General features: G+C 42.5%; 1 protein-coding gene across 1 annotated transcript in view; it reads left to right on the forward strand.

The window, feature by feature from the left end:
- CAPRIN1 (cell cycle associated protein 1) overlaps positions 1-26,967 on the forward strand; it is a 64,440-nt gene that overhangs the window by 27,999 nt on the left and 9,474 nt on the right. The window contains exons 5-15 of the mRNA XM_019551430.1: positions 2,663-2,901; positions 3,022-3,104; positions 7,092-7,229; positions 7,847-7,899; positions 7,991-8,077; positions 15,312-15,467; positions 15,837-15,945; positions 16,311-16,372; positions 19,183-19,293; positions 19,834-19,983; positions 21,578-21,728. Of these exons, the coding sequence (XP_019406975.1) occupies positions 2,663-2,901; positions 3,022-3,104; positions 7,092-7,229; positions 7,847-7,899; positions 7,991-8,077; positions 15,312-15,467; positions 15,837-15,945; positions 16,311-16,372; positions 19,183-19,293; positions 19,834-19,983; positions 21,578-21,728 (1,339 nt within the window). The remainder of the gene's footprint in view (positions 1-2,662; positions 2,902-3,021; positions 3,105-7,091; positions 7,230-7,846; positions 7,900-7,990; positions 8,078-15,311; positions 15,468-15,836; positions 15,946-16,310; positions 16,373-19,182; positions 19,294-19,833; positions 19,984-21,577; positions 21,729-26,967) is intronic.

Consider the following 26,967-nt stretch of genomic DNA (forward strand, 5'->3'; position numbering starts at 1 on the left):
ATACTGGTGCCCAGTACCCAGTAGGAGCATACACAAGTGCTAAAGTGGAGATGTGAAGTGTTTGGAAACTTGCACCCCAGGTGGTGCCAGCAAGGTGATGGATAAGAGCTCTTCTGCTGTTAACCTTTACTTTGGATCCTTTCCAGATGCTGATAGTGTCCCATTTGACTCCTAAATAAATGACAGTGTAACAATAGTCAAGTGTCTGGTTGCCAGTCTTTACTTTACTTTTCTTTCTTTCTTCGCTTGGTGGTTACTTAGGTGGAAGGCTGTGCCACTGTTTTACTACTGTTGCTTCTGCAGTCCCATTTATATGCGGAATGGAGGGGTGTTGACCTTTTTGTACAAATGTGGAAAGCACTCTGTAAGAAAGTTAGATAAAAGTACTTTCACAGTGAATTGAATCTTGTAGTAATGTGCTATGAATTAACAGGTATTCTAGCTCCTGAAGGTATGTTAGTATATTTGGTTAGTCCTAAGGACAATTTCTGGGAATGTCTTTGGAATGTCTCAGTTTTGGAAAGAAGTGGAATTACTATATGGAGTACAGCTTACTGCATTATTTTATTAGGCCTGATAAACTGTTGTACTATTTGGAATGTTTCTGCAATCACTTAAATATCTTTATTCGTACTTCTCTAGGAGTGTTTTTTGCTGCTTGACTTTTCCAAGATTAAGGGTATGTAAAGGCAGATACTGAGAAGTTTTTTGGAACTGGAGTTGAGAGATTTGCATTCTGTATTGATCTTTCTGCTGAATTCTTTAAGCGGTGAAGGAACTGAGTTGGGGAAGTAAAGCCTCCTTATATATAATTTCATCTGCAATTTCCCATGTCTTAGAATGTGATGTCTTAAAGACAGTTAGAGCTTTCAAGAGGTTTGGACTGTTTGATCACATCCTAATCTGCGAATATTCACTGAATCTGCTTATAGGTAAAATTTGATTAACTTTCCATCTTATCAGGTCGTTATGTATTTTTAGAGCTTGTCTGCATGGAAAAGTTTAACAAAAAATCTAAGGTGTGGAAAAAATAAATAAAAATGGCTCTTCCATTATCTTATTTGGCTGGGGGGATTGGGTTTTTTTGTGGTGGTTGCAGAACTTAATGTTGGATGTTGAAGATCCTAACCACCATATTTACTCATGTTACCATGCTCTCACCTTGGGTGTGTCTGCACATGACACTGTGTCGCTGTAGTAATGCACTATGGCGATGTGTCTGAGGGCAAAAACTGTAACGCTGCCGCTACAACGATGTTGGAGCTAAAACTAACTGCACTGCCAGCACAGTGCAGTATGGGCTGTTGGTGCACGGTAACAATGGTGCCTTAGGGGCATGTGTAAAAGTGCCCCTTTTTTCTAAAATTAGTCCTCCAAAATTGCAGTGTGTGTCTTGAGGGAGGAAGCTGATTTTCTGCCCAGAATTGGAGCATGGAGATGCTGTAAAATTGCTGCCATTATCTTTACTTCTGTTCCATTCAGCAGCTGCATGACAGAAGGCCAGGTTTAGGTGTGGGTGCAGTAGTGTGGGTCATATTCCTTTTTGATTCCTGCTCCACCTGAAGTTTTAAACCTACTGTCCTGTAGCATCAATGACACTTCTGTTCAGGAAGCACTGATGAAGCTTGAACGATTTGATTTCATGGCTCATTATAACCTACCTGATTCTAGCTAATTGCTCTTCACTCCAAGGGTGTTTAAGTTCTCTCTTTTGGTGGTCTTGATGTTCCATTAATCAAGCTATCCTTTATTTGACAGTTTTACTGCATTCTAGCTATGCCTGGTTTTTATTCTCTTATCTCTCAGCCCTGCAGACTTTCTTTAGCTCTTTTTCAGAATCCTATATCCATCTGTTGAGTTCAGGCTTCAACAGTGGCTATAGTTTCAGCTTTTGGCTCAGCAGGAAAGGGAGGGGGAGTGATCTGAAGATTAGGCTCTGTCCCTGCTCCATGTGGCCATAACTCTGGAAAAATATTGCGTTCTTCATTCTGTCTACCTAAAAACAAAGTGTGTCTTTTTTTGGAGGCATGTCATATATAAGAAAATATGGTAATAAGTCGGTACCTGGAAATTGGAATTACTTCCAAAATTGTATTTGTTTGTTTGCTGTTTACAAAACAAAATGTAAATCCCATGCTTTTAGGGTTAACAAACACTGTGTGTGTATGTGTGGTGGCTTTTCAGAGGGATGTGCATCCAAGCCGTTCCAAAACTGTGATATAATTAGGATGGGTTGCCATTGGGGTTTGGCTCTTCAGCTGTATTATCTGCAAGGTACAGAGTTGGCAGTCCCAATTTAAGGCTGTTTTCACTTTGTTCAGCAGATCACTAACCAGAAGATTTACTCTATATCATTAGTATGTATACAGACATGCTCCCATTCCTATGATGCTTCTTTTTTTCCTGCAACATGGTTCCTATACCATTCAGCTCCAGCCTTTGATGTGTCTGATTTAAATTCTGTATATACAAGTGGGCTTACTTTATAATCCCACAATAGATATGTAAGGATATTCGATAATGTTGGTAAATATTGTTTTTCCTTCATATATTATATGAAGAATTACTTTTTGGGTAGAATGTCAAAACTCTAGATTATCTAACTGTATCCAGTGCAAAATCTGGCTTACATAGTTTAAAATTTCCCTTTGCTTATGAGCAGATCCAGAAAACAATAAAGAAGACAGCTCGCAGGGAACAGCTGATGCGAGAAGAAGCTGAACAGAAACGTTTAAAGACTGTACTTGAGCTGCAGTTTATTTTGGACAAATTAGGTGATGAAGAAGTGCGCAGTGACCTGAAACAAGGATCAAATGGAGTGCCAGTACTAACAGAGGAGGAATTGACAATGCTGGATGATTTTTACAAGCTAGTTGACCCTGAACGAGACATGAATATGAGGTAGATATATTAAGTAACTTCTCTACAGTTCATATTCAGCATTTAATTTATTCTGGTTATCTGAATTTTGATACTTACTAAGAAACTTATTTATGCTTCTATTAATAAACATCTTTGAAGGTTGAATGAACAATATGAGCAAGCATCCATTCATCTGTGGGACTTACTGGAAGGCAAGGAAAAACCTGTTTGTGGAACCACCTGTAAGTATGTACTGCCTGTTATAGATTAGAGCTTTGAACACCAGAAGAAATTCGTAGTAAATATATGAATAAATATTGCGTTACAATCAGTTGCCTTCGGTAGAGTTTTAACAGTCAGAATTGTTCTTCTCTTCAGATCAGTTCCAGTTATGCTGTAACTGAATAATTAAATGAAATATTAATTTACCACATACTGCATTTGGTACTGAAACAACCTTCCTCAGCATTTACCTGAGTCCCTTCTTCCTGTTCCTTCAGCAATATTTTGGCAGTGATAGTGCTGATCAACAATTTTTTTTTTCTTTCAAGAGAACTGTGGATTGGACAACAAAAGTGTTTTGGTTTTTTTTAATAGAATGTAGTAAATTAGTAAAGGCTGTAGGAATGACTGCATCTTGTGTCTGTTTTTGCAACAGCTTCATTGATGGTCTACCTTTTGCAACTGTTAAAATTAGATTTAATTAATTGTGACTTTTTAGAGCACACTGAGGTTTTTTGGTTTTTGTTTTGTATATTATTATTCCCTCCTGCTCCCTTCAAATGCTGAGCTGCTGCACAGCCAGGGGGAAGTCTGTGCACATACCTCAGCGTGCCCTGCAGGCTCCCCATTCTGCCTGGTGACAGATGACAGTAGTGCACAGGCAGCTGTGATTGGCTGACCCAAACTGCCTGCAGCATGCTGTGAGGATTGTGAGAAGGGCTCTGTGCTTGGCTGGAGCAGTAGAGTCCCAGCCAAGTGACATGCTGTCTCCCTGGACTGGCGGAGGGAGTTGGGAGTAAAGTTGGGAGCAGATACTCTCATGGTGTATTTTTACAAACATCGTTGTGGGAAGAAACTTAGTTTTAGAATAGCTGTGTTTTTGTACATAAAACAAGGCAATGGCAAGGAAATCAATCTTGGCATATACTTTTATCCACAGTTGCTACTTACCTACAGTTAAAATTTGTTCTCCATACTTTCTTCATAGCAAATAGATGTGGTGTTATTGCAGTTGGGACAATTGTTCCTAATGTTCATGCACACTTCTTAATACTATCCAGGTAACACAGAAATTATTTCTAGTAATAGTAGAAACAGTATTCTAAAGGACAGCTGGATGCTGTGCTTTTCTGCAGTGGCCTGGGAGATGGAAACGTTCTTTCAGAGCTTTTTGGATATGAAAGCACCAGTTTGAAGCTGCTTATTTGATTCTTTCATTGTTTCATATACAAGAGGGAGAAGCCTCTAGTATGCACAAAAAAATAGTATCCTCCCAAATGTTTGCACTCAGTACCTGGAGCAGCAAGCCTCTGAAGAGTAATTAGTTTGACACAAGTCATTCAAAAGAATCTTAAGATGTTTAAATACTCCGGTTTTTTTCTTCACTCTGGATGAACAGCAGAATAATACTTTCAGATTTTCCTTCCAGTTAAAATTTAACTGAAATCTTAACTAAGGTTTTAATTGAAGAGATGAGTTTATAATTCACCATAGTTTTGTTATAGGTTACAGAATATTTCAGGTTAGGAGTTGTTTAATTCACGTGCAGAGTTCATTATGACAGCAGAGGTATCTGAAATTATCACCATTCCTTTTTACATAACTTGTATGCAACAAATCTCTTAGTTGTAATAAATCAATAGAATAAAAATATGTCAAGAGTATATTGCAAGATTACTAGGCCCAGCTGGCCCTGATCATTGGTTTTCTGGCATTACAGTAATGTAGTCATTAGTACTTGAAAGACTTACTGGAACTACTGAATTGAGTTAACTGCCCTAAGGCAATACTGCCTTAGCATAGAAATCTTGGCCTTCTAGATCAAGCTGTAATAGTGCTCCTCAGTCCTGTTTTCACTAACACTGCCTGTTATACTAATGAACAAATTAAGGGCCAAATTAACCACTACGCTTTAGTTGTCTTTTAAATTTACATTAACTAGTTCTTTCATTGTGCTGTTTTGTAAACTGGTGTATCAGTGAATGTCTTCATAAGCTAAAATTTTTAAAGAGATAATATTTTATTCTGACTATTGTTAAATTACTGGAAATATCATGGGGTGGCATACTTTGACATTTTTAAATGATATATATATGCTAATACTGAGTAAAAACCAAAGAAACAAAAAAATGAGTTAAGCTTAAGAGTATACATAAGTAATTGACAGGGATGAGGTATTAAAGGGTAAATTTACAACTCCATGGAATTCGAGTGAAGTTTACACTTACTTGAATACAAAGAGGTGTGGGATTTTTCCATGTACATACCCAAATAGCCTTAATTCTGTTCTGTAGTAATGCTGGACAATGAAGGGGAATATCTTTTTATAAATGTCCCTTCTTAAAAAAGTTGGCTCACTGTAATCTGGAACTGCAAATGCTAAAATGTTTAGTTATTATGGCATCACTCCAAGGTAGAACAGAATTTGGTAACTACTATATCCTGTTAACCTCGGTTGCATGATAATATCCGTTAGGCCTGTGCAAAGCTTTGGTTGCTGGTTTGATTTGGCAGAGATTGGGTTACATTTTACTGCCAAATCTCTGAATCTGAATCGAATCGGGAGACCCTTTAATGTGTCTGATTTGATTCGGAGAGATTCGACGATTTGGACATAGACACAGCTTTATATGTTTTTGTACATACCTCAGGGTAACAGGCTTTGTGAGCGCTGAGATAGTGGAGTGGATGGATTGTCCCAGAGGAGTTTGGGGGGTGGGGAGGTCCCCTGTGCTTGGCAGTGGACCTGGAAGTGGACCAGAAGCACTTCTGGTCCATTTCCGGGTCTGCTGCAGAGCACGCGGGGGACTCCCCTGGTTTGGTGACTGGTGCCTCCTGCGGGGGGGCAACCGAGGTCCCCCTGTAGTATATTGGGGGGGGGGGGGGTTCCCTACATGCTCCACAGCAGACCTGGAAGTGAACTGGAAGTACTTTCAGTCTACTTCCGGGCCTGCCACCGAGTACGCAGGGGGTCCCCCTGTGGGATGCTCCATCTGCCCCACCATCTAGCTTTCATGAGCTGTGCCTGGTACTTCGAGGTACGTAGAAAAAATATTTAAAGCTGTGTTTGTGACTGAATCGCTGATTCTCCAAATCAGCATTGAATCTTCGATTCGGATTTGGCTGAATCGGGTTGGGACAGCAATCTGAATTAGCAAGTCGAATCGCTGTCCCCTGAATTGGGCCGAATCTGAATCGAATATGGCCCACTTCGCACACCCCTAATATCCATTATTCGGAGTAATATACCATGCTAAGCTTAAATACAGAGGTACGTACGGTTGTAGTTTAATAGATATGTTGCATGTTAAAAAATCTTTTAGAAAAGTTGAAGGTGGAAATTTGTAGGTCAGGTTTTCCAAACTACTGTAACCCTATCTAGCTCAAGTCTTCATACTGGGAATATTTTTATTACCCTTCAGCCTAGTACATTCTAGCACACTTCCACATTAAGTATGCTGATTCAGACCATGAAAATCAGCACTTAGCTACCATACATGGATCATCAGTCTTCTTTGATTGTCCTTTTAAAAGCCTAATTTGCCAGTAATGCTGCCTTGTTAGCCTCTTCAGAAGTAGTGGACATCTTTTGTTGTGGTTAGGTGGTCACAACTTTAATTTCAGGTCTCCTCTATGCTTGTACTTAAAACTGAATCTGTCTTGAACCACTTTTAGAGAAGTTAAAATCTTAAAATGGTTTGTAAAATGCTTCTGTTACATATTTAGTTTGTCATCATTAAGTAGTTGACTTAAACTGTCAGGACCTGTGGATTTGAGTAATTTACTAATACCATGCTAATAATTTTGCTCAATCCTCTGCAGTCTTAAAACTCAAAATTAATTAGCTGGACTTTTAAAAATCTTTTTCTTTCATAATGCACAGGTTGTTGATGAAAATTTAAAGAGAACTTGTTTCACTAATTAAATTTATATGGGTTTTGGTATAGGAAGCAAGAAAACTAAAGTGATCTTCAGTCTATACTTGATGAGTTCTTTTTATCTTGCAGACAAAGCTCTAAAGGATATCGTTGAACGTATTCTTCAAACTAATTATTTTGATAGTACCCACAACCATCAGAACGGATTGTGTGAGGAGGAAGAGGCAACTCCTGTACCTGCAGTAGAAGATCCTGTAGTAGAAGCTGGTAAGTATATAAAGCTCCGATTGGTTTGTCAGCTGTGATCATTATTCTCTGGGACCCATAAAAGCAAAGGAAAAATTATAAATATGGAAACAGCTTAAGCACTTATTCATTTGAGAGAGCCAGGAGATATACATATACATATACATATACGTAAAAGATGAATATAAAGTGCAGAAATAATGTGATTGGTTACGTACCAGCAGTTAAACTGCCAATGTGTAGCAGCAGCTGGGTAAGGCGTAGCCATAATGGAACCTGCATTGGGTAGGCAAATGTAAGAAGGATATCCTTCGGATAAACTAACTAAAACAAGCTACAGAACAGGGAATCCATGGTGACTTAAAGAATTTATGTGAATGTTTATGTTGGCTAAAAATTTATAGTCAGCTCATCCTTTCTTTTCTTGTCTTTGCTAAAGCAAGACATTTTAAAAAGTTGCAATTCTAAAATCAGAAAGATAAAGTAAATATTTATTTACCAAAGGAGGGAGGGTATTGGGTATCCGCGGACTACTTTTTCTCTTCTGATTTTAGTTTTTCACCCATTCAGCGCCCAAGCCAAAGAGGTCTATAACTTGCTCAATACGATGGATCTAAAATGGTCTCTCTTTCTCTTAGAACCTGATCCAGTGGAAGAATACACTGAACCAACTGAAGTTGAATCAACTGAGGTATTAAATCAGTAGAAAAATTGTGGTCACTTTCTATACTTTTATGCTACTTTCCTTTTACTTTTTATGCCCTTTCTCATTTTTATTTTAGTATGTAAACAGACAATTCATGGCAGAGACTCAGTTCAGCAGTAGTGAGAAGGAACAGGTAGATGAGTGGACAGTTGAAACGGTTGAGGTAAGAGATTTTGTGTTGCAGGTAAAATTGCAATCCCTGTTTCAAATGACTCTCAGATCTTTCAGCGTTCTCTTAAGAGGCTGTAACACAAAGATTATGGTTTTTAAACTTTTGCTGACTATATTCACATTTTCTTAAATTCTGTGCGAAGCTGGATGGCATCTAAAAATTAGCAGTAATTCTCAACCAGGGTACCCACGGATGCCTCAGGATACTTTGAAATGTGGCACGGGGTGTGAAGGGATAAGTGAAGGATCAGGCTTAGTCCCTGCATAGGCATTATTATCTCCACTCCCCGCTCAGCCCTTCTGCAGGGGGTCCAACTGTAATAAATGTTGAAAGGAAGTGTTGCTCAATTTACAAAAGTTATGGAGGAATGCCTACAAAGGTTGAAAACCACTGAATTGGACTGCAGTATACAGCTAGACGTCAGTGAGGAAGTTTATTTTAACAGTTCAGGAGCAGCTTGGAGAAGCAGGGTTTCAGAAATAGAAGGGATATTAAGAAATTTTAAAATTGATTTTGGGATCGAGTCTATGTAGAATTTCCATGCTGTTACACAGATGCTGGTGGCAGCACTGTGGAGTTGAGTTGTATTATGCTGTTTTATGAGGGGAAGAAGAAAATTCCACACAACCCAACCGTATCTCATTGCCTGACCCACAGGTTATACTTGGCCCCAAAATCGATGTGTCCGTTTACTGCACGTATTTTTATTCCTATTCAGCTTTTTAAAGGGAAATACTTAAAAGAAGTGTTCAGCTCTTCAAAGAAGTTGTTGTAAAGTAAAGTTAAGGACATATTTATTTTTGCCAGTGTCTTTCGCAGCACTTTCTCTGATTGTTAGGGTTTTTTAGATATTCTAATTCTTCACATATGTAAGGAATCTACTGCTATATTGTATGGGAACTTGCGTGAAAAATGTGTAGTTATATACTGTCTCCTCCTTCATAACTGCTCAATTTCTGAGTTGGAATTGACTTGAGTAATCCATTTGAAAAAAAAATGAACCAAGGTGGTGAATCTCATGGTTCATCTTGACTTCCTTCAGAAGCAAGTTCCAGACTAAATTTGTTTCCTCTTACTTCCATGTTGTGTCTTTAGGCTCTTTAAGCCCTGAGGTAATACCTATTACCCTTACAGGTTTTTGAGAGCAGGAGAGCAGCTGTTCAAATTCTGCATCTAAAGACTAACTGACATTTGTGGTTTTGAAGGCCGCCACTAAATTTCATGAATACTTAAAAGTTTCACATCCATTCTATCTATAGCTATTTTCTGTAGGCATTGCCAGTACTGATTTTGCCATGTCATAGCACTTAAACACTATTCCCCAACTATAAAATCATTCAAATATTAGGTTGAATTATTTAGGAAAAAAAATTATTTAAAGGATATTAGAAGTGCATCTAAGAAGAGTTATAAACCCAGGTCATTAAGACTTAAGATTATATTTTAAGACACCAGATATTGATTTATTGGAACACACAGTTGAGTACTCAGAGAACACTGAATTGTACTTATGCTGTGCAACAACTATATAAATATAATACATGAATTTAAGTTTGTATATCCATATTGATCTATTATCCACAGATATTAGAAATATCAAACTGATATTCTTAGAGGCATTCTTCTTCATATTTCTTTTTCTTTGTGTGTCATTAGTGGCCATAAGAAACTATGCCCTGGTTTCTCCCTCCCTCACAAATAAATATCCCAGTAATGTTGATAACTGTGGTTACTTCTTGTTCAGCTGCTGGTGAAGATGTTTACATTATAAATAATTAAAGAAAAAAGATGAATATTAATACTAAAGTCTCTTCAAAGGCTATGTGTTACACAAGATGTTTTCAAGATTTCTCTAAAATTAAGTGGCTTAAAAACAAAAATGCATGGTCTAATGTTTATGAAGACCAGAAAAAAAGTTTGAGTTAGGTGCTTCATTGCTTTGAAGAACCAAATTTTTAAGAATAATTCAAACTAATGAATGTATTGGTAAATTCTCAGGAAATGTACTGTGTTTCCAAAGGGCAAATGCTATAATTTGGGGGGAGAATTTTTCTTCTCCCCATTTGTACATTTCCAAATAGCTGGATTCTTACTTTGCATATAAAATAAGATCAATATAAATTGTACAACTCTGACTGGCACCTCCACAAGGGTAACAGGTGCTTTAAAAATACAGCATGACACCTAAGATATCTATGGATAAAGGTGGGCAGCTATTTCGATTATATAAATGGCATTAGTTGTTTGCTAAATCCTATTTCAATAGGAACTGGAAGGTTTAACCACGCACGTTCAATGTTTGGCAATTTAATTACCAATTTAATTGCAGTCATATGGCTTAGTCTTTACTTACTAGGCTTCTGACCATGGTGTATTACAAGTATAAAAAAAGTTAGATGGAGTAATATAAATTGATATGGGCGGGTTTTTGAGCAAGGAATAACATTTGAGTAGTTTGAGTAATTTGTTATGTTCTAAAGTTAGCAATCTTTTGCATTTGACCCAGGCAGTCTCCACTGAGTTTCAAAAAGATCGTTCAAGGTCACCCTGTCAGTTCTATCTGATCTTTGCCACCTAACCCACTCTTCATACCTAATGAAATATGTGCCTTGGGGTGCCAGAATGGAGGCAGGGTGGGGGAGGCTTGGACTTCTGACTGAAGCTATGCAGACCAGAGCCAGGGGCAGGATGGTGCTGCAAGAGCATGTGTCATTGCCAAAAGCCAGGTTAAACACTTCCCTGGCCCCACAACTACTGCAGATTGACATGGCAAGTGAGGATCCACAGATATTAGAAATAACTTTTTCTCTAGAAGGGTAGTAAAACACTACAGAAAGGATGTGGTTGTGGACTCTCCATCCTTGGAGGTTAAGACCTGGGTAGACAAAGCCTTGGCTGGGATCTAGTTGGGGATGGTCCTGCTTTGAGCAGGGGGTTTGACTAGATGACCTCCTGAAGTCCCTTCCAGCCCTAATTTTCTATGATTCTGTGATGGTGGCTGCAGAGCCAGGGATGACCATGATGCCTGACACTACTTGCATCAGGGGTGTGCCCTATGCTCTGCTTTCAGCCTCCATTCTGCCACCTACCCTTACCAAGTGCCCAGGGTTTGTATGCTGCATAGTAGCTGCTTTGTAGCATGTGTGCTGCGGGTTGGTCCATCTCTGTCAAAATTCAAAAATAGTATTGTGAGGCAGGTGTGTCAGAGATGCAGTCTGTGAGCTAAATTCAACTCATGCAGTCACATTTGGTCCTAGCTCTTGAGTTGACCCATGACACACCAGCCCAGCCCTGAGTGTGTGGGGCCCAGGACATGCACCATATGTGTCTTTTCTAGGACCTGTGCTGCATGTGGTACCCACATGGGACTAGTCCTGTCTGTTCTGTTCCCCACCCCCTCCACCCTCTCCTCTTTCAAGCAGCATGTCAGGTCTAGCACCTGCTCCAACCTGTCCAAGGCAGGTGCCAACTTGCAGCACAGGTCCTGGACTGGCTTAAGCAGGCACTGGATCTGGCATGTGGAGGTGGGGATGGGTATGTGGGTTCCTTTCATACTGGATCCAGTGTCCATGCTGGCCAGTCCAGAACTGGTGCCTGTATAGGTGATCTGCGATTCACACTGAACATTGCACCTGCTCTAAACTGGCTAGAGTGGATACTGCGCGGCTTGCATCCTGATCTAGCTAGAGCAGGTGCCACATATGGTGCAGAAACAGACTGGCTGAAGCAAATGCTGGGGTGCTGCTCACCAGATGAGTTTGACACCCTTGTTTATAGTATGCATGCATAAGGAGACAGAATTTTGCTGCGTGTTCAGCTTTGCCATTGAACTTACTGATGTTTTCTGTCTAAATTGAATATTTGACTAACTTCCTTTTCATGCAGGGGAAAAAACCTGTCAAATTATCTCTCAGATCACTTCAGTTGGCTGTAGTCTGTTCCAAATCTTGATGTATTAGACTTATTAACTGCATAATTTGCTTACAGAGTTTTTTTTAAGTTCATAGAGAAAATCAGTTCTTGTCAAAGCTTTAATATTGTTAAGGGAGATGTATTTGCATTCTGAATAATTCTTCAAAATGTGTTTGTGTTTAATATCCTCTCACCAAACAGCATTGCAATCTTTGTTACGTTTTACACAGAATTAGCAGCAAATAAGAATTGGACTTTAATACATATTTCCTTTTTGCCTTTTAAGGAGATCCCAGTAACTGGGGTGCCTGACGTAGCAACCTGGCCACACATCCATTCAATTAATGGCGTGATAAAATGAGGAATAAGCCACAAAAGTATTATACATGTGTAATAACTTTGTAGCTGGTTCCTATCATGCCTTTGATTGAACATGTAGCCAGTATTCCCAGTCTCTGGAGCACACTGGAGCCCTTTAAGATTCCTGTGTGCTTCAGAGACTAGGAATGCTGGTCAGCTAATTGGAGTTCTCAGCTGGGGGAGGACGTAGATGTACACCTTGCTGGGGGTCATTTGACCCCAGTACTCTTTCCTGCCATGGCAGGGGGTCAGACTAGATGATCTGCTCGGGTCCTTTCCGACCGTAGAAACTATACAGCCATGCTCTTCCATTTATCAGTGTCATATTCCCCTCCACCCTTTGGTCCAGGTTTTCTTGTGATGTGAAGAAATTTTGGTACTCTAAGTTTCCCCCTGAGGACAATACAACCTCACAAAACTGGTGACAAGTTTGTTAGGGGGAGGTAGAATTTGGTCATTGGCTTTAAAGTATATTAAAACACTTTTCATGTTTTGTGCGCACATGTTGCAGAACAAGTTTTTGATAGGAATACTTGTTTACTGTACAGAAGTATCTAAAAGTTTAGCAATGTCTGAATAGCTATTTTGAGTTCTAGGAATGCCTAGGCAGTTGCTGAATGTATGTGAATTACTAGTTTCAAACAGGTAGTAATTTTTTATTTTTTTTTTAAGCTAGTGACTTTTTAAAAAAAAATTTATTTATTTTTCAAACTACCGGATTTACCTGAATCCAAGATGACTTGGAATTTAAGGTAACCCCCTACCACCTACTCTCCTGGCCAGATAATTAGATTCTGAACATGGAACATTTATTAACTTGTTTATAGTCTTCCATGTCTAGAATTTATTTTTGGAAAGTTGTTTTAAATTTGGTCTCCCCATACCTTTGCAGTGGTGGTGGCTGGAGAAGGGTGGGGGGTGGCAAGAGGAAGGCAGTGAAGTGGCCTGATTCCTGCCTGTCCTGGTGACTAGCCCCTCCCACCACCATTCTTTCCCCACCCTCTTTCTGCTTGCCTCCCTACCTGTACCTTGCCTTCTGCCTCTCCTCCATACTTTCATGCCTCCTAACTACCCCTTCCCTCATGCCTGTGCCCCAACACCTGCCCTTCCCATCACTTGTAGCGCCTCCACCCACCATGCCACCACTTACTTTTCCCTTGTAGCTCTGACTCAGCTGAGTCCCTGCTCTGGGCTGGGGTAGGGAGCTTGGAGCAAATGCTATATTCAGCCCCAGCCTGCTGTAGCTATTGAAGCAGTAGCAGCTGCTGCTGTGAAGCCAGGACCAGAGCTGCTGTTGCCACTGTGTGGCCAGGCTGGGTCTAGAGGCAGCACATGCTCCCTGCCTTGGTCCAGAGTAGGGCCCAAGCCAGAGCTATAACTGAAAGTTAAATGGTGGTGGGGGGAAGCTATGGTGGAGAGATGGTGGTGGTGGCAGGGGAGTAGAGGCTGTGGGGAGGGCAGGTGGAGTGGGAGGGTGGCAGTAAGGATCAGAACCTGTTGGGGATATGTGGCAGGGGGAGGCCCTTTGCTTATAACTGAATCCAGAATGAAGGTTTTCTCCCCATATTGAATGGGGGTGGGGAACATTGCCTTGGTTTTGAGTACATACGATATTTGGGGGAGCTAAACCATCAGATTTGAGTAGGAAAAACGAAGCCCAAATGACAGACTCAGAGATTTAACATTGTTAGTATAGAATTGAATTCCCTCTGTCCCTTAAGCTTGATTCAGTGACAAAAAATCTTTGTCTTATACACCTACTTTGCAAGTATGATTGTGTATTCTTCTTCTGTCGGCAACATTTTCTTGGAAGTCATTTAAATGCAGATTCTGGATAGGTTGGCAACAGAATATATCCCCAGTGGATCTGTGAAGGGCTTGTTATTGCATTTTGCACCTTTGTGAAAGGCTGTAGTCTAGAAATGTCCTGAAGATCAGACTTCTTAGCCTCTGCTGTTTGCCGCCACCACCACCAACTTGACTGGTTTCAGGATGAATGTAATCAATGCAACCTGCTTTGATACTGTGACCCCACAAATTGCTGAACACCTGATACACAGTGCATCCAACCATTTCTACTTATTTTTCCTTTCCTTTCTTATTGGACTATCTCTGGTAAATCCTGCCTGTCACTTTCCATGTATGGTGGAGATACCGTCATTGTATGCATTGTTTGTTTTGGCTGCACAGCAGATTTGAACCTGTTTCTTGACCATTGTAACTTGAATCTTGAAACTTAAATGGCTTAACTGCATCTCTGTTCCATTCTCAAAATATTTTGGTGTCTGTTCAGAGACTGGAAATCTCTTGATGTAAATCAAATCGAAGAGGTTTTTCATCACTTGTAAATTCATCGGAGTAGCTATTCCAGAGTAGTTATTGTGGAATTGCTCCTTGGATTGCTACTGCTATTCCAAAATTGAATGTTAATTTCTGATTTAGTGAATTAATTAACTTTGGAAGAAAACACAGAAAAAGGTGCCTATAGAGAAAGTGATTGTGGAATAATTATTCAAGAATGGCTATTTTTAGTGAATTTTAGTCCGTTCACAAGTGTAGACAAGCCCTCTAAGTCTGTTTGACAAACAAATAATATAAACAATGTCTTGCATCTAGTCTGCCAGAAAAGCAGTATAATCTCATGGCAGTACTGGATAATCTTTAAAGTTACTAAAGCTTTTGTCACTATCATTATTTGTAAATGGTTGTCTGATTAGACTAATGGAAATGTTCAACAAAGTGTAGTTTAATCACCAGTGCAGGCAATCTATAAGTAATAGGAGCTCCATTGCTAGCGTGATCGTAGAAGGATACAGAATGACTCTCCACCAAGTCTTTATTAGTATGTACCAGTCCTTTATCAATAAGTTGTCAATATTTTACTAATTTTTATGTGATATTGTTTCAACCTGTGTGTAGCTGTAACTGAGTTGATCCTTGTTTCTCTTGCTAGGTTGTAAATTCACTCCAACAACAAACACAGGCTACTTCACCTCCTGTTCCTGAACCCCATACACTTGCTTCTGTGGCTCAAGCAGACCCTATTGTTAGGAGACAACGAGTACAGGATCTCATGGCACAGATGCAAGGCCCATATAACTTCATGCAGGTGTGTAGTTGCTCCATGATGTCAGTTAGTTTAAGAAACAATTAACATAATTATTTAAATTACTAAGACATGCAGAAAAATTTGTTTTATAATTAACTGAGCCAAATAGTAAGGTACAGATGAGCTGCTTCCATTTTGCTCTTCATTTAGTTTGGCAGCATTCAGCTGCTCAGTGACATATGCCTTATATTTGTGAGCTAAAATCTGTAATTTTGGGGTTATGCTGCAGGAATTTTTCATACCTTAATTAAATTTAAATATTTTGTAAAAGTCTAGCAGTCTTAATTTTGGACCTAATCTTGCTCACAGATCTATAGCTTATGTACTCAGAAATGTATTAAAAGCTTGAATTTTGTTTTATTCTTGTAGGACTCCATGCTGGAGTTTGAGAATCAGGCTCTTGATCCTGCCATTGTATCAGCACAGCCCATGAATCCAGCACAAAATTTGGACATGCCGCAAATAGTTTGCCCTCCAGGTTTGTAATGGTAAATCATAAAACTGCATGTTGGGGGAGGCTTGCAAAATGTAAACTAGAAATGCCTCAACTCTTGTTGTCTGTAAAATTTAAAATTTGTGGGGGATGGGACAGTAGGTTTTGCCTTAGCTTTGTTCTCTGAAACAACAGGTTCAATTTTCTAAAGTAACTTAGACTCAGACATATGCACAGCAAGGAAAATATCTAACTAACTGTTTAAATTAAAGTTGTAAGAACAGGAAGACAGTGTCATCAAATATTAGGTGTCAGGCAGCTTAATTGGTAGGGTGGTACACTGCTTTATTAATACTGTATAGGATCTCTCTGAAACACTAATTTATGTAATCAAATCACTATACTTGCAGTTCATGCTGAATCAAGACTTGCCCAGCCTACCCAGGTTCCTGTGCAGCCAGAAGCTACGCAGGTAAGAATAGCCTCAGTAAATATTCGCTACATCTTCAGTTGGATTTGTTTCCTTTAATTGTTGAGTATTGGGTTGTAAGAAGTTTATCAGAAATCTTCTGTTCTTCCATTTTAAGACTTTTATTACATTACAAGTGTCTTGGCTACTCCTTCAGTTTTGGTGTGTCTAAACTAGATTAGGGCTGAACAAAAAAGAAAGTTTTTCTATTGGCAGGGGCAGGCTGTGGATGCAGCGGTAATTGCAGTGGCTCTCAGAGCAGCAGCAATTAGCAGTGAGACCACTCCATGTCCCCTCTTCCCCATACCATATTTTCTACCATACAAGTAGAGAGCCCTTTTCCTGTGTATAATGCTCACCCCAGTTTTCCCCACCTGTTTTTCAAGGGAAATGTACAAGTTTAAATGGGATAAATTACAGCATTATTGGATTTCTTAACGAGGTATGAATCACATCAGTTAGTGCAGATGTAGTTAGGGATCTTCTGGAAGGGCTAGACATTTTTAAATCTGCAGGTCCAGATGCCTTCCACCCAAGGGTGTTGAGGGAGCTGGCAGGGGTCATCGCGGAGCCCTTGGCCCAGCTGTATGAGCATTCGTGGTCATCTGGCCAGGTGCCGGGGGAAACTGGGAGGAGGACCCGGGTAACTATAGGCCTATAAGCCTCACCTCAGTGCTCAGGAAGGTCTTGGAGAGAATCATCAAAGAGCACATCTGTGGGGGGGCAGCAGGGGAGATCATGCTCAGGGGCAATCAGCATGGGTTCATCAAAGGCAGGTCCTGCCTGACCAACCTGGTTGCTTTTTATGACCAGGTAACTAAATCCTTGGATGATGGTGTCACTGTGGACTATGGTCTTTCTAGACCTGAAGAAGGCCTCTGACACCATCTCTCACCCCATCAATAAATTAAACGACTGTGGCATTGATACCTATACAGTTGGATGGGTAAAAAATTGGCTGACGGGGCGCATCCAGAGAGTAGTGGTGAATGGGTTGTACTCAACCTGGTGAGAGGTGAGCAGTGGGGTACCCCAGGGCTCGGTCCTTGGGCCTGCGCTGTTTAACCACTACATCAGTGACTTGGAGTAGGGGGTGGAAAGCACGCTGTCCAAGTGTGCTGATGACACTAAGATGTGGGGCGAGGTGGACGCACTTGAAGGGAGAGAGAGGCTGCAACTAGATTTAGACAGACTATAAAAGTGGGCAGATGAGAATAAGATGGGGTTGAATGTGGACAAATGAAGAGTGCTACACCTTGGGAGAAGGAATCCACAGCATACATACAGGCTGGGGAGTTCCCCTCTTGAAAGCACAGAGGTGGAATGGGATCTTGGAGTCATTTATTGACTCCAAGATGAACATGAGCCACCAATGCCAGACCGCAGCCAGCAAGGCCTGCCATACCTTGTCATGTATCCAAAGATGCATCTCAGGCCGGTCCAGAGAGGTGATACTCCCCCTGTATGTGACATTGGTCTGGCCTCAATTGGAGTACAGTGTCCAGTACTGGGCACTGCACTTTAATAGGGATGTGGCCAGCCTGGAGAGGGTTCAGAGGAGGGCCACCCACTTGGTGACAGGGCAGCAGGACAGGCCCTATGAGGAGAGACTGAGGGACCTGAACTTGTTCACCCTCAGCAAGAGGAGGCTGAGGGGGGACCTGGTGGCTGCCTACAAACTCATCAGGGGAGATCAACAGCAAATAGGTAGAGCCCTTTTCTTCCCAGCACCACCTGGGGTGATGAGGAACAGTGGTAATAAGCTGATGGAAAATAGGTTTAGGTTAGAAGTCAGAAAGCAGTTTTTTAGTTAGGGTGGTTAGAATCTGGAACCAACTTCCAGGGAAGTGGTCCTCTCCCCTACCTTGGGCAAATAGGAGGTTGGATGATCAATACAGACAAGTGCAGGGTGCTGCACTAAGGCAGTAGAAACCAGCAGCACACTTATAGAATGGGAAACTCCCTTCTTGAGAGCACGGAGGCAGAAAGGGATCTTGGAGTCATTATTGACTCCAAGATGAACATGGGCCGAGGTCATGGTTGGTAGGGCTAACCGGACCTTGTCGTGCATCCCCAGGTGCATCTCAAGTAGAGCCAAGGAAGTGATCCTCCCCCTCTATGTGACGCTGGTCAGGCCACAGCTGGAGTACTGCGTCCAGTTCTGTGTGCCCCATTTCAGGAGGGATGTGGACAACATTGAAAGGGTCCAGTGGAGGGCAACCTGCGTGATCCGGAGACAAGAGTCCCAGACTGCGGGACCTAAATCTGTTCAGCCTTCACAAGAGAAGGCTGAGGGGGGACCTGGTGACTGTCTATAAACTCACTAGGGGGGACCAGAAGAGTTTGGGGGAGACACTGGTTCCCGTAGCGCCCTCTGGGATAACAAGGAATAATGGACACAAATTATTGGAGAGTAGGTTTAGATTAGACATCCGCAAGAACTACTTCACAGTTAGGGCGGCTAGGAGCTGGAACCAACTTCCTAGGGAAGTGGTGCTGGCTCCTACCCTGGGGATCTTTAAGAAGAGGCTTGATGCCTACCTGGCTGGACTCAAATGAGTCCAGTTTTTCTCCCGGCCAGGCTGGGGGTTGGACTTGAAAATCTACAAGCTCCCTTCCAACCCTCCTTCTATGATTCTATGATCACCTGTTGGGTCTTGTGAACCCAGCATTCAATCCTGCCTGTGGCAGGGTCCCTCCTGACCCTAGCTACTGTGAAACAAGCGCAAGTTCTGCCTGGTTGTGTGCATTTAGTGAAACTTGAAGGAACTTGCGCTATATTTTTTCTTTCTTTTTTTTTTTTTTCCTGGTAGGTTCCTTTGGTTTCTTCAACAAGTGAGGGCTACACAGCATCCCAGCCCATGTATCAGCCTTCTCATACAACAGAGCAGCGGCCACAGAAAGAATCAATTGACCAACTTCAGGCAAGTTGCATGATTTCATCTTGCTTTGGAAACCCTGAACTAGCTCAGTCTTCAGGTCTGGAAAAGGCTAGTGTTTATCCCTTTTGAAGACAGTTTCATAATTTTAAAATACTAATTTAGGTATCAAATGACAGGGGCTCTTCATTTGACCCTGTTTATGGTTTCAGTCATTTTTTGGTCAGGTATTGATATTAAACTGGGTTATCTATTAGCTGAGGGATGGTAATTGTTGTCAGTCTACCACCTTGTGGAAAAACAAATTAGCTCATGAACGTGTATGCTTTGAAGAAGAAAGAACATGTTATTGACCTTGTCTAGTGCATGTCAGATGAGCTTGCTTTTAATTTTGTTCAGTCTCTTTTGTCCTTGTGTGTTATAGATATTGGTAGTAGCTCAGTTAAAGTAGGAGTCATCTGTTTATCAGTAGAAGCAGTTTTCAGACCCCACCTGTAATTTGTACCAGGGTAACGTGACATTATCAAATGCTTTGTATCTGTATTAGTCAAGAGTTGCTAAGATGTACTTTATTTCCATTGATAGGCTTCAATGTCTTTAAGTGCAGACCAGACACCAGCATCTTCATCACTTCCCACTGTATCCCAGCCTCAAGTATTCCAGACTGGGTCTAGCAAACCTTTGCATAGCAGTGGAATTAATGTTAATGCAGCTCCATTCCAATCCATGCAAACAGTAAGTACCAAAACTTAATACTGAATCCATTTGCTCTTGGTTAAAACATCTTTTGGTTGCCATTATAACTGGAATTGGTTATGTAATTGCTTCATCATACTTGGTACACTGGGTCTTTCTTATATGAGGGTTGTATTCCAAAAAAACCTCACATAAAGTTAATTTGCATAAAGGGAATCCATTATTACATGTAATTAATAGGGATACATACCAGCCTCACTCTACTGTTTGCCCCACCCCCAACCCATTACAAATTCAAACAGTAATCACACAATACAATAAGTGTTGTGCAGAAAGGCTGCAAGCTCTACACCGCAAGCAGCAGCACATGCAGGGGGTGCACCGCCAGGGCAGTACAGGGCGGGCTTGAGAGGCACCAAGAGGAGGGAAGCAGGTTGGCAGGGAATGCCAGGTGCTTGCCTCTCCTGGCTCTGCCCTGCTTCCTTTCCCTGCGTGCCTCTCCAGCCCAGTGACCATGACTCAGTGTGGCTGGCAACAGTGGAGCTGCACAGAGACTATAAGCTCCCTGCTGCACCGGGTCATGCCCACTGGGCTGTAGAGGCACCCAGGGCAGGGAACAGAAGGGCCACGTGGAGAAGATGCTCATTTCACGCTGACTTGGCAGTGTGCCTGCTGTACAAGCTGCTGCTTTTAGCATGGGGCGAGCACCTTCTCCACCCAGCCCCGCTGTTCCCTGCTTCCCTGCCCCGAACCTCCATAGCCCAGCAAGCATGACCCAGTGCAGCAGGGAGCTTATAGCCTCTTCATGCAGCCCTGCTGTTTCCAGTTGTGCCAAGTCATGCCCACAGGGCTGGAGAGGCACCTGGAGCAGTGCAGCAGGGAATTGGTGTACCTACTTGTCCTGTGCTGCCCTAGGGGCATGCCTCCTGTGCCTGCTGCTCTTTGAGTGGCATAGTCCTGCGCCACGGGAGGCATGTGGCCAGGGCAGTGGGGTGCAGGGTGCTGGGACCAGGGAGGGAGAGGAGCCAAGCCAGGCCCAGGTTTGGGGCCATGGTCTACTGTGCCCATGCATCCACCCCTTTCGTTTGGAAGGGTGCAGCGGGGAGCTGGCCCTCCTCTGAGCCACTGGAGGGTCTGCCCTGGCTCTGCCCAAGCACCCCCTGGCTGGACAACATTCCCATCCCTGCCCCACTTGCTCCCTGCAGGGACCTTAATCCTCCTCTTCCCCACCACTTACCTGCTGGAGTTGCCCTCGAGGCTACTTGGGGCCACGTGCATGTACTGTACGTGCACATGGTGTCCTCTGTCTCATCGCCTTCCTTCCACTTGCTCCCAGCTCCCTGCAGGCTGGAACTCTGCCAGCCTGCAGGGAGCTCATTGCCAGCTGACTTTGCATAAGATTGGATTTTTCTCACACAATGCAAATTTCTGGCATAAATAAGGTTGTCACATATAAGTGAATTTGCCCAGAATAAATTTGCAGAAGAGTCCTGAGTGTACCTGGTCTTTTATTACATGCGCATGGTAAGTAAGAATTGTGGGAATTTTTAAAAAGGCAGAATTGGACCAGCCAGCTATTTTTTGTTGGTTTGTTTGTTTGTTTTTTTTGATTTTTGTTCCTCTAACGCTATAGGTGTTCAATATGAATGCACCTGTTCCTCCTGTCAATGAGCCAGAAACCCTTAAACAACAAAATCAGTACCAGGCCAGTTACAACCAGAGTTTCTCCAATCAGCCTCACCAAGTAGAACAATCAGAGCTACAGCAAGAACAGCTCCAGACAGGTAAACTTACTTTAGATAAAGCTGTTAGACAAAAAGTAAGGTGTTAAGTGGGAGATTATAATGTATCAAATACCTACCAAGGGTCTTCAGGCTCTAAACTGAAAAGTGTTTGTGTCTATGACTCTTAGCGACTTCTTAGGTAGAATCTGAAAGCATTTTAAGAATATGTGCACTTCTCTCAATCTATGCTGTGCCCTTAAAACTTTGCAGCAAATATACTAAAATGCTAGTTCAATTGTATTTATTGTTGGTAATACACAGGTGCTTTAAAATTCATGTGTTTGCTTGAATTGTTCTGTATTTTGTTCTGGAAAGAGAGGGATTTACTTTATCCAAATGTTAGATATTCTTCAAGAAATAGGTCTCCCTTTTCCCCCAAAAAGGAAGGCAGGCTTCATAGATTCTATGAAAATTTTGTGTGCACATTGTAAGTCTGCATCATGATCTGATTATTCACTTACTGATCTGTTAGCCCAGCCAGTAGATGACATGTAGGTCCCTTTTGGGGAAACAAAATTGAAGTAATTCTGAGTTGAAAAGGTTAAGCTAGTTTAAACTGATGCAGAATGTTCATGCGTCAGAAATGTCATTACTTACACGGACGCTTTAGGCATTTATTATGAAAACTACATTTAGCAGAAATCTAAACTGTAGACGATCCTGATGATTTTTTTAGGAAAACAGTTTGTATACAGCATATACTTTACAAGGCACTCAAAGAAACAAAATACCCATGCAAATATTTTCTGGCAACCAGAAATAAGGAGAAGGGCTTAGGTTGACATTGATTTATGGGAAGAGCTAGCTTTTTGAGGTGGTTGGATGTGGGGAAAGGAAGTGTATAGCATTATGTTGCGTGGAAAAAGAGGGGAGAATTGGATGTAAAGGAGAGTTTTGATCCACACTTTATTTTCCTGTGTACATTAATAGGCTTTCTTTTCTGCCCAAATGACCTGAGATCTGAGGGCATCCTGGTGATAATGCAGGCTTAAACCCATACAAACCAGTAAATACAAATTCAAGGTCCATGCCTCTGCCTTACTGGTGGAAGGAGGTTTGTTTGAAGTTGGGACATGGCTGAAAAGGTCTGATAAGAAGGATGTGTAGAAAAATATGTGATGGGACACAAGTCTAGTGTACTGTTAAGCAGTCTAATCAAGAATTCATGCGACTGTGCTGTAAGCTGGTCCCTCCTAGTGTCTTTATTCAGCACCAGAAGGTACCAGACTCCAAAAAGTAACTTATTACATGCTAATGACCAAGTGTAACAACCGTTTTGGGTTGTGCACTAAAATGGCCCAGTTTGAGTCAGAGGAAGGCAGACATTAGGATCCAGTCACAAACGTTTCTTTGTGGATTGTTCCTGTGGCTGCTGCTGCTTCTCTGCTTGGCAGCATGAGGAGAGCTCCTAATGCCAAAGCCCCTCACTGTGCAAAGCCCGACACCCCCGCTTTCCTACAGAGGGGCTATGGCTACCTCCTCACCACCACCCCACCCTCCCAGTGAAAACATACCTACTGCCTTCCCCTCCCCCCAACATTAAATAAAAAAAACCCTTAAAAGAAGTGAAAGAGCCTCCTTTCCCTCCTCAAATTGCCACTGAAGGACAATGTTAAAGAGATGGGCAGTGCTTAGTGTTGCCCTTTGGCAGTATCTCAGGATGGTGCCTGGCTGAGGAGGCCTGCTGGCTGGCTGGGTCCTTCTCCTGTCATCTTGGCTGCCAAGATGACAGTACCTTGGTTAGAAACAACCTCCACCCTTCCCTGCTCCCCAGCAATCACCAGCAATCAGTCTTACATACCACCTCATTTCTGATCGCTCCTGGCAAGGTTTGTTTATATGACACACAGCCTATAGGATTCAGCACTGAAATTGAGGTCTATTGGATCTAAGGGTAGATAGGCATGTGTGGTAGTGGGGCTCAGTCTCATCCATGGGGGCAGAATTCTCCAGACCTTTACATATCGCAATTGTAGCTCTACTAACGTGTTTCCTGTAATTCTTCTATCACTCAGTATAGCTACACCTGAGATCTGTCATTCGCTTCTTAAGTAGTAACCCAGCCACGCCTTCAAGGAATTAATGGCACAACAAAATGTGAAATCATCCACAAAATTTTTCTGTAAAATATGTATAATAATTTTATGGCTCATTTCCATTGCAACTTAAATTGAATGTGTGGCAGGGTCCACTCCCATGAAGCCTGATGCCAGCTGTATAGTGGGGCTTGGTTGACAGCTCTCCAGGACCACACTGGTTTCTCCAGCTGGCTCTGTTGCAGTCCCAGGGCTGGGATGATTGTATGTCCCAGTCCCAGGACTGAACTGGCTCATGAGACACATGACTTTTAACATGCCAGTGCAGGGGAAGCTTACAGTCATAATCCTGGGTTCTCCCTGAACTGGCAAGTAGTAGTGACATGATTTGGATGTGATCCCTGATTACAGAATCATGCATCCTGCCATGCATACGTGGCAGGAAGCATGTTTATTAGGGTCAGGGAACAGGTCCCATTGCACCGTTAAATGAATGTCTGCTAAGGGCCTAACATAGGCTGCTAACATGCATTCAAATACTGTATTTATTTAAATATACGACCCCCCCAGTAATTAGATTCTGTAAATGCATACATTCTAATATAAAAGCCTAGGTCTGTCTGTCTGTAACGTTTGATTCACCCTCAAGACAGGCAATCAGCGTGCACTGGACAGACAGTGGTGCACTGCAATGACTGGGGGGCCGGAGGGGAGGGGGTCAAGGCCAGCTGGGCTGGCCTCATCCCCCTCCCCTGCTCCTTGCAGGCAGAGGGGGATGACAGGGACCGGAGCATGCTGGCTTTGCTCCCCCCGGGCTGCTCCTTGGAATCAGGGGCTGGTGCCCCCCAACAGCTGGGGGGGACAGGGAAGGTAGTGGAGCAGGAAGGGCGGTTACTAGCAGCTGTGCCACACTGCTACCACGAATGCTGCAATGGTCATGGGCCCTGGCCCAAAGCAGTGGCAGGAGGCAGGGAGCAGTCCTGGTTCTGGTCTGAAGCAATGCGGGGGGGAGCAGCCCAGGCCCCAGCCCTGGCCCAAGGCAGGTGGGAGAAGGGGCTTAGGCCTCTGTTCCCCTCCCTCCCCCCCTCCAGTCATTCTTGATGGGCAGTTGGCTAGTAAGTATAGAATCTAATGTTTTGAGGTTTGTCTTCAATTTGTCAACCTTCCACTGCTACACTAGGCAAAACAAATCTGGGAGGTCAGGTAGCCCCTTTGCTGCGCTCCCCTGTGCCTCAACTTCTTTCCCTACCCTTCTTTCTATCAGGCCCTGCTCTCCCTGAGCACATATAAGTGAGGAACAAATGTGAAAAAACTGATTTTAAAATAAATATAGCTGTAGCAATTTGCATGTAGTATCTCTAGACTTAGTTCACCCAGAAATGATGCATTTTACCTTTTTTGAAACACCTGCAAACTTTGGCACAGGTACTCTATAAACAGACTTTTAAGCAGAATTTTAGCACCTACTTAATACAGTCTATGCATGATATAGTCCAAAACCAAAAGACTTGTGGTTTACCATGTACTGTATTTCACAGTGTATAAGTTGGGTTTTGAAGCTTGATTTTGGGGTCTTAAAAATCAAACTCGACTTCTACACGGTGCCACATAAAAAAAATCAGGTATGGGGCTGGGCTCAGTGCTCAGCTGGTGTGGCCCCATTCCTTGCAAGCAGTGCTCTCTGGACTATACCACTGCCGCTCACATGGGATAAGGCAGCACCAGCTGAGTCCAGCCCATTTGGCTTGGCATTTGGCAGCGCAGCTCAAGGCAGGCCAGGCCAGGCTCTGCCTGGGTGGCACAGCTCCATCCCCTGGAAGCCAGGTGCCACTCGCACCTGGCTTGCAGGGGATGGGGTCGGACTTGGCGCTCAGCTGGTGTGGCCCCATCCCCTGTGAGTGGCACTGGATGTAGCCCAGGCAGTGCCACTTGCAGAGGTTGCAGCCCTGCCAGCTGAGCCCAGCCCCATCTCCATCTGCTGTGAGCAGCACCAAGCTCAGCACTGCTCTTGGGACAGAGCTGGACTCAGCTGGGGATGCGCCGCTTGCAGGAGATGGAGACATGAATAGGGATAGGCTCCAGGTAGGAAAGCAATGGGGGTGGAGGGGGAGCTGCAGCTAGGCAGGAGTGTGGGGCTGGGGCTGGCAGCAGCACGCAGCCTGTACCCCAGGCAGAGGCCAGTGAGCTACAGCAGCACAGAGCTCTGGTGGGCAGGGACCCCACCCCCCATTGCGCACAGCTCTGGCTGGTGGCAGCAGCAGGCATTCCAGTCAGTGCTGCACATAGGGGTAAGGGGTACAGCCCAGCTGGAATGCCTCTCTTACCGCCCTGCATGTGCAGCCCCTGTGTTTGTGTGGCACCAGAGCAGAGATGTGGGGTAGAACATTTTCAGGAAAATCGTGTTTTTCAGGTGATTCTCCCTAGGAAGTGTGGGAGAGAGTACATATCTGTTTTATTCATTTGTAAACAGGAGGGTAAATACATTCACCAAACCAAAAATCAAGTTACGAATTCACCCAATTGGCTGTGCATATCAAATCAAAACCAAAGCTAAAATTCTTATTAAATCTCCAAACTGCAAGTGAAAGCATAACCAAAACTAAAACTGTGATTAATTTTTGTTTCACGTTCAGTTCAGCAAACTCACAGACCAGTGTCTCATTTCTTTTCTTGAGTTGGAGAAATTGGAAGTGTTTGCATAATATCTGTTGTTTTTTTAGTGCTTTTAGTTTCAAGTAGTCATAATAATGCCTAATCAGAAAAAACTAGCGTGTGGCATCATTATAGTGAAATTCAAGCCACTGAAGGAAGGAGGAAAGTTGGTAGATGTAAATATTGTGGGCAGGAGTATGCTAACAACGCAACAAGAATGAAGATGAATTTAATAGTATTTAGAAACTGTCTTGAAAGAGTACAAGCCAAGAGAAAGCTAATACAACCAAGTGGTGGAATAACATCGTCTGAGAAAAGTCTACTTCAGGAATACTGTGTAAGTAAACAAATGAATATGTCAAACAACATGCAGACTAGCATAGTCTAGACTACCATCTATATTGTTTTAAAACATAATTTTAAAAGTTGTTAATGAAACTCTGGACTGTTAGTTAATTAGTTAGCCATTTAAAATATTTGTATCCTGCTTTTCTGTTTGTACTAAGCACCCAAAGTGCCTTAGGTTTAACAATACTTTAAAAAAATATATA

This window comes from Crocodylus porosus, unplaced genomic scaffold (genome assembly GCF_001723895.1).
Source record: "Crocodylus porosus isolate Cpor-Errol unplaced genomic scaffold, CroPor_comp1, whole genome shotgun sequence".
NCBI classification, from domain to species: Eukaryota; Metazoa; Chordata; order Crocodylia; family Crocodylidae; genus Crocodylus; species Crocodylus porosus.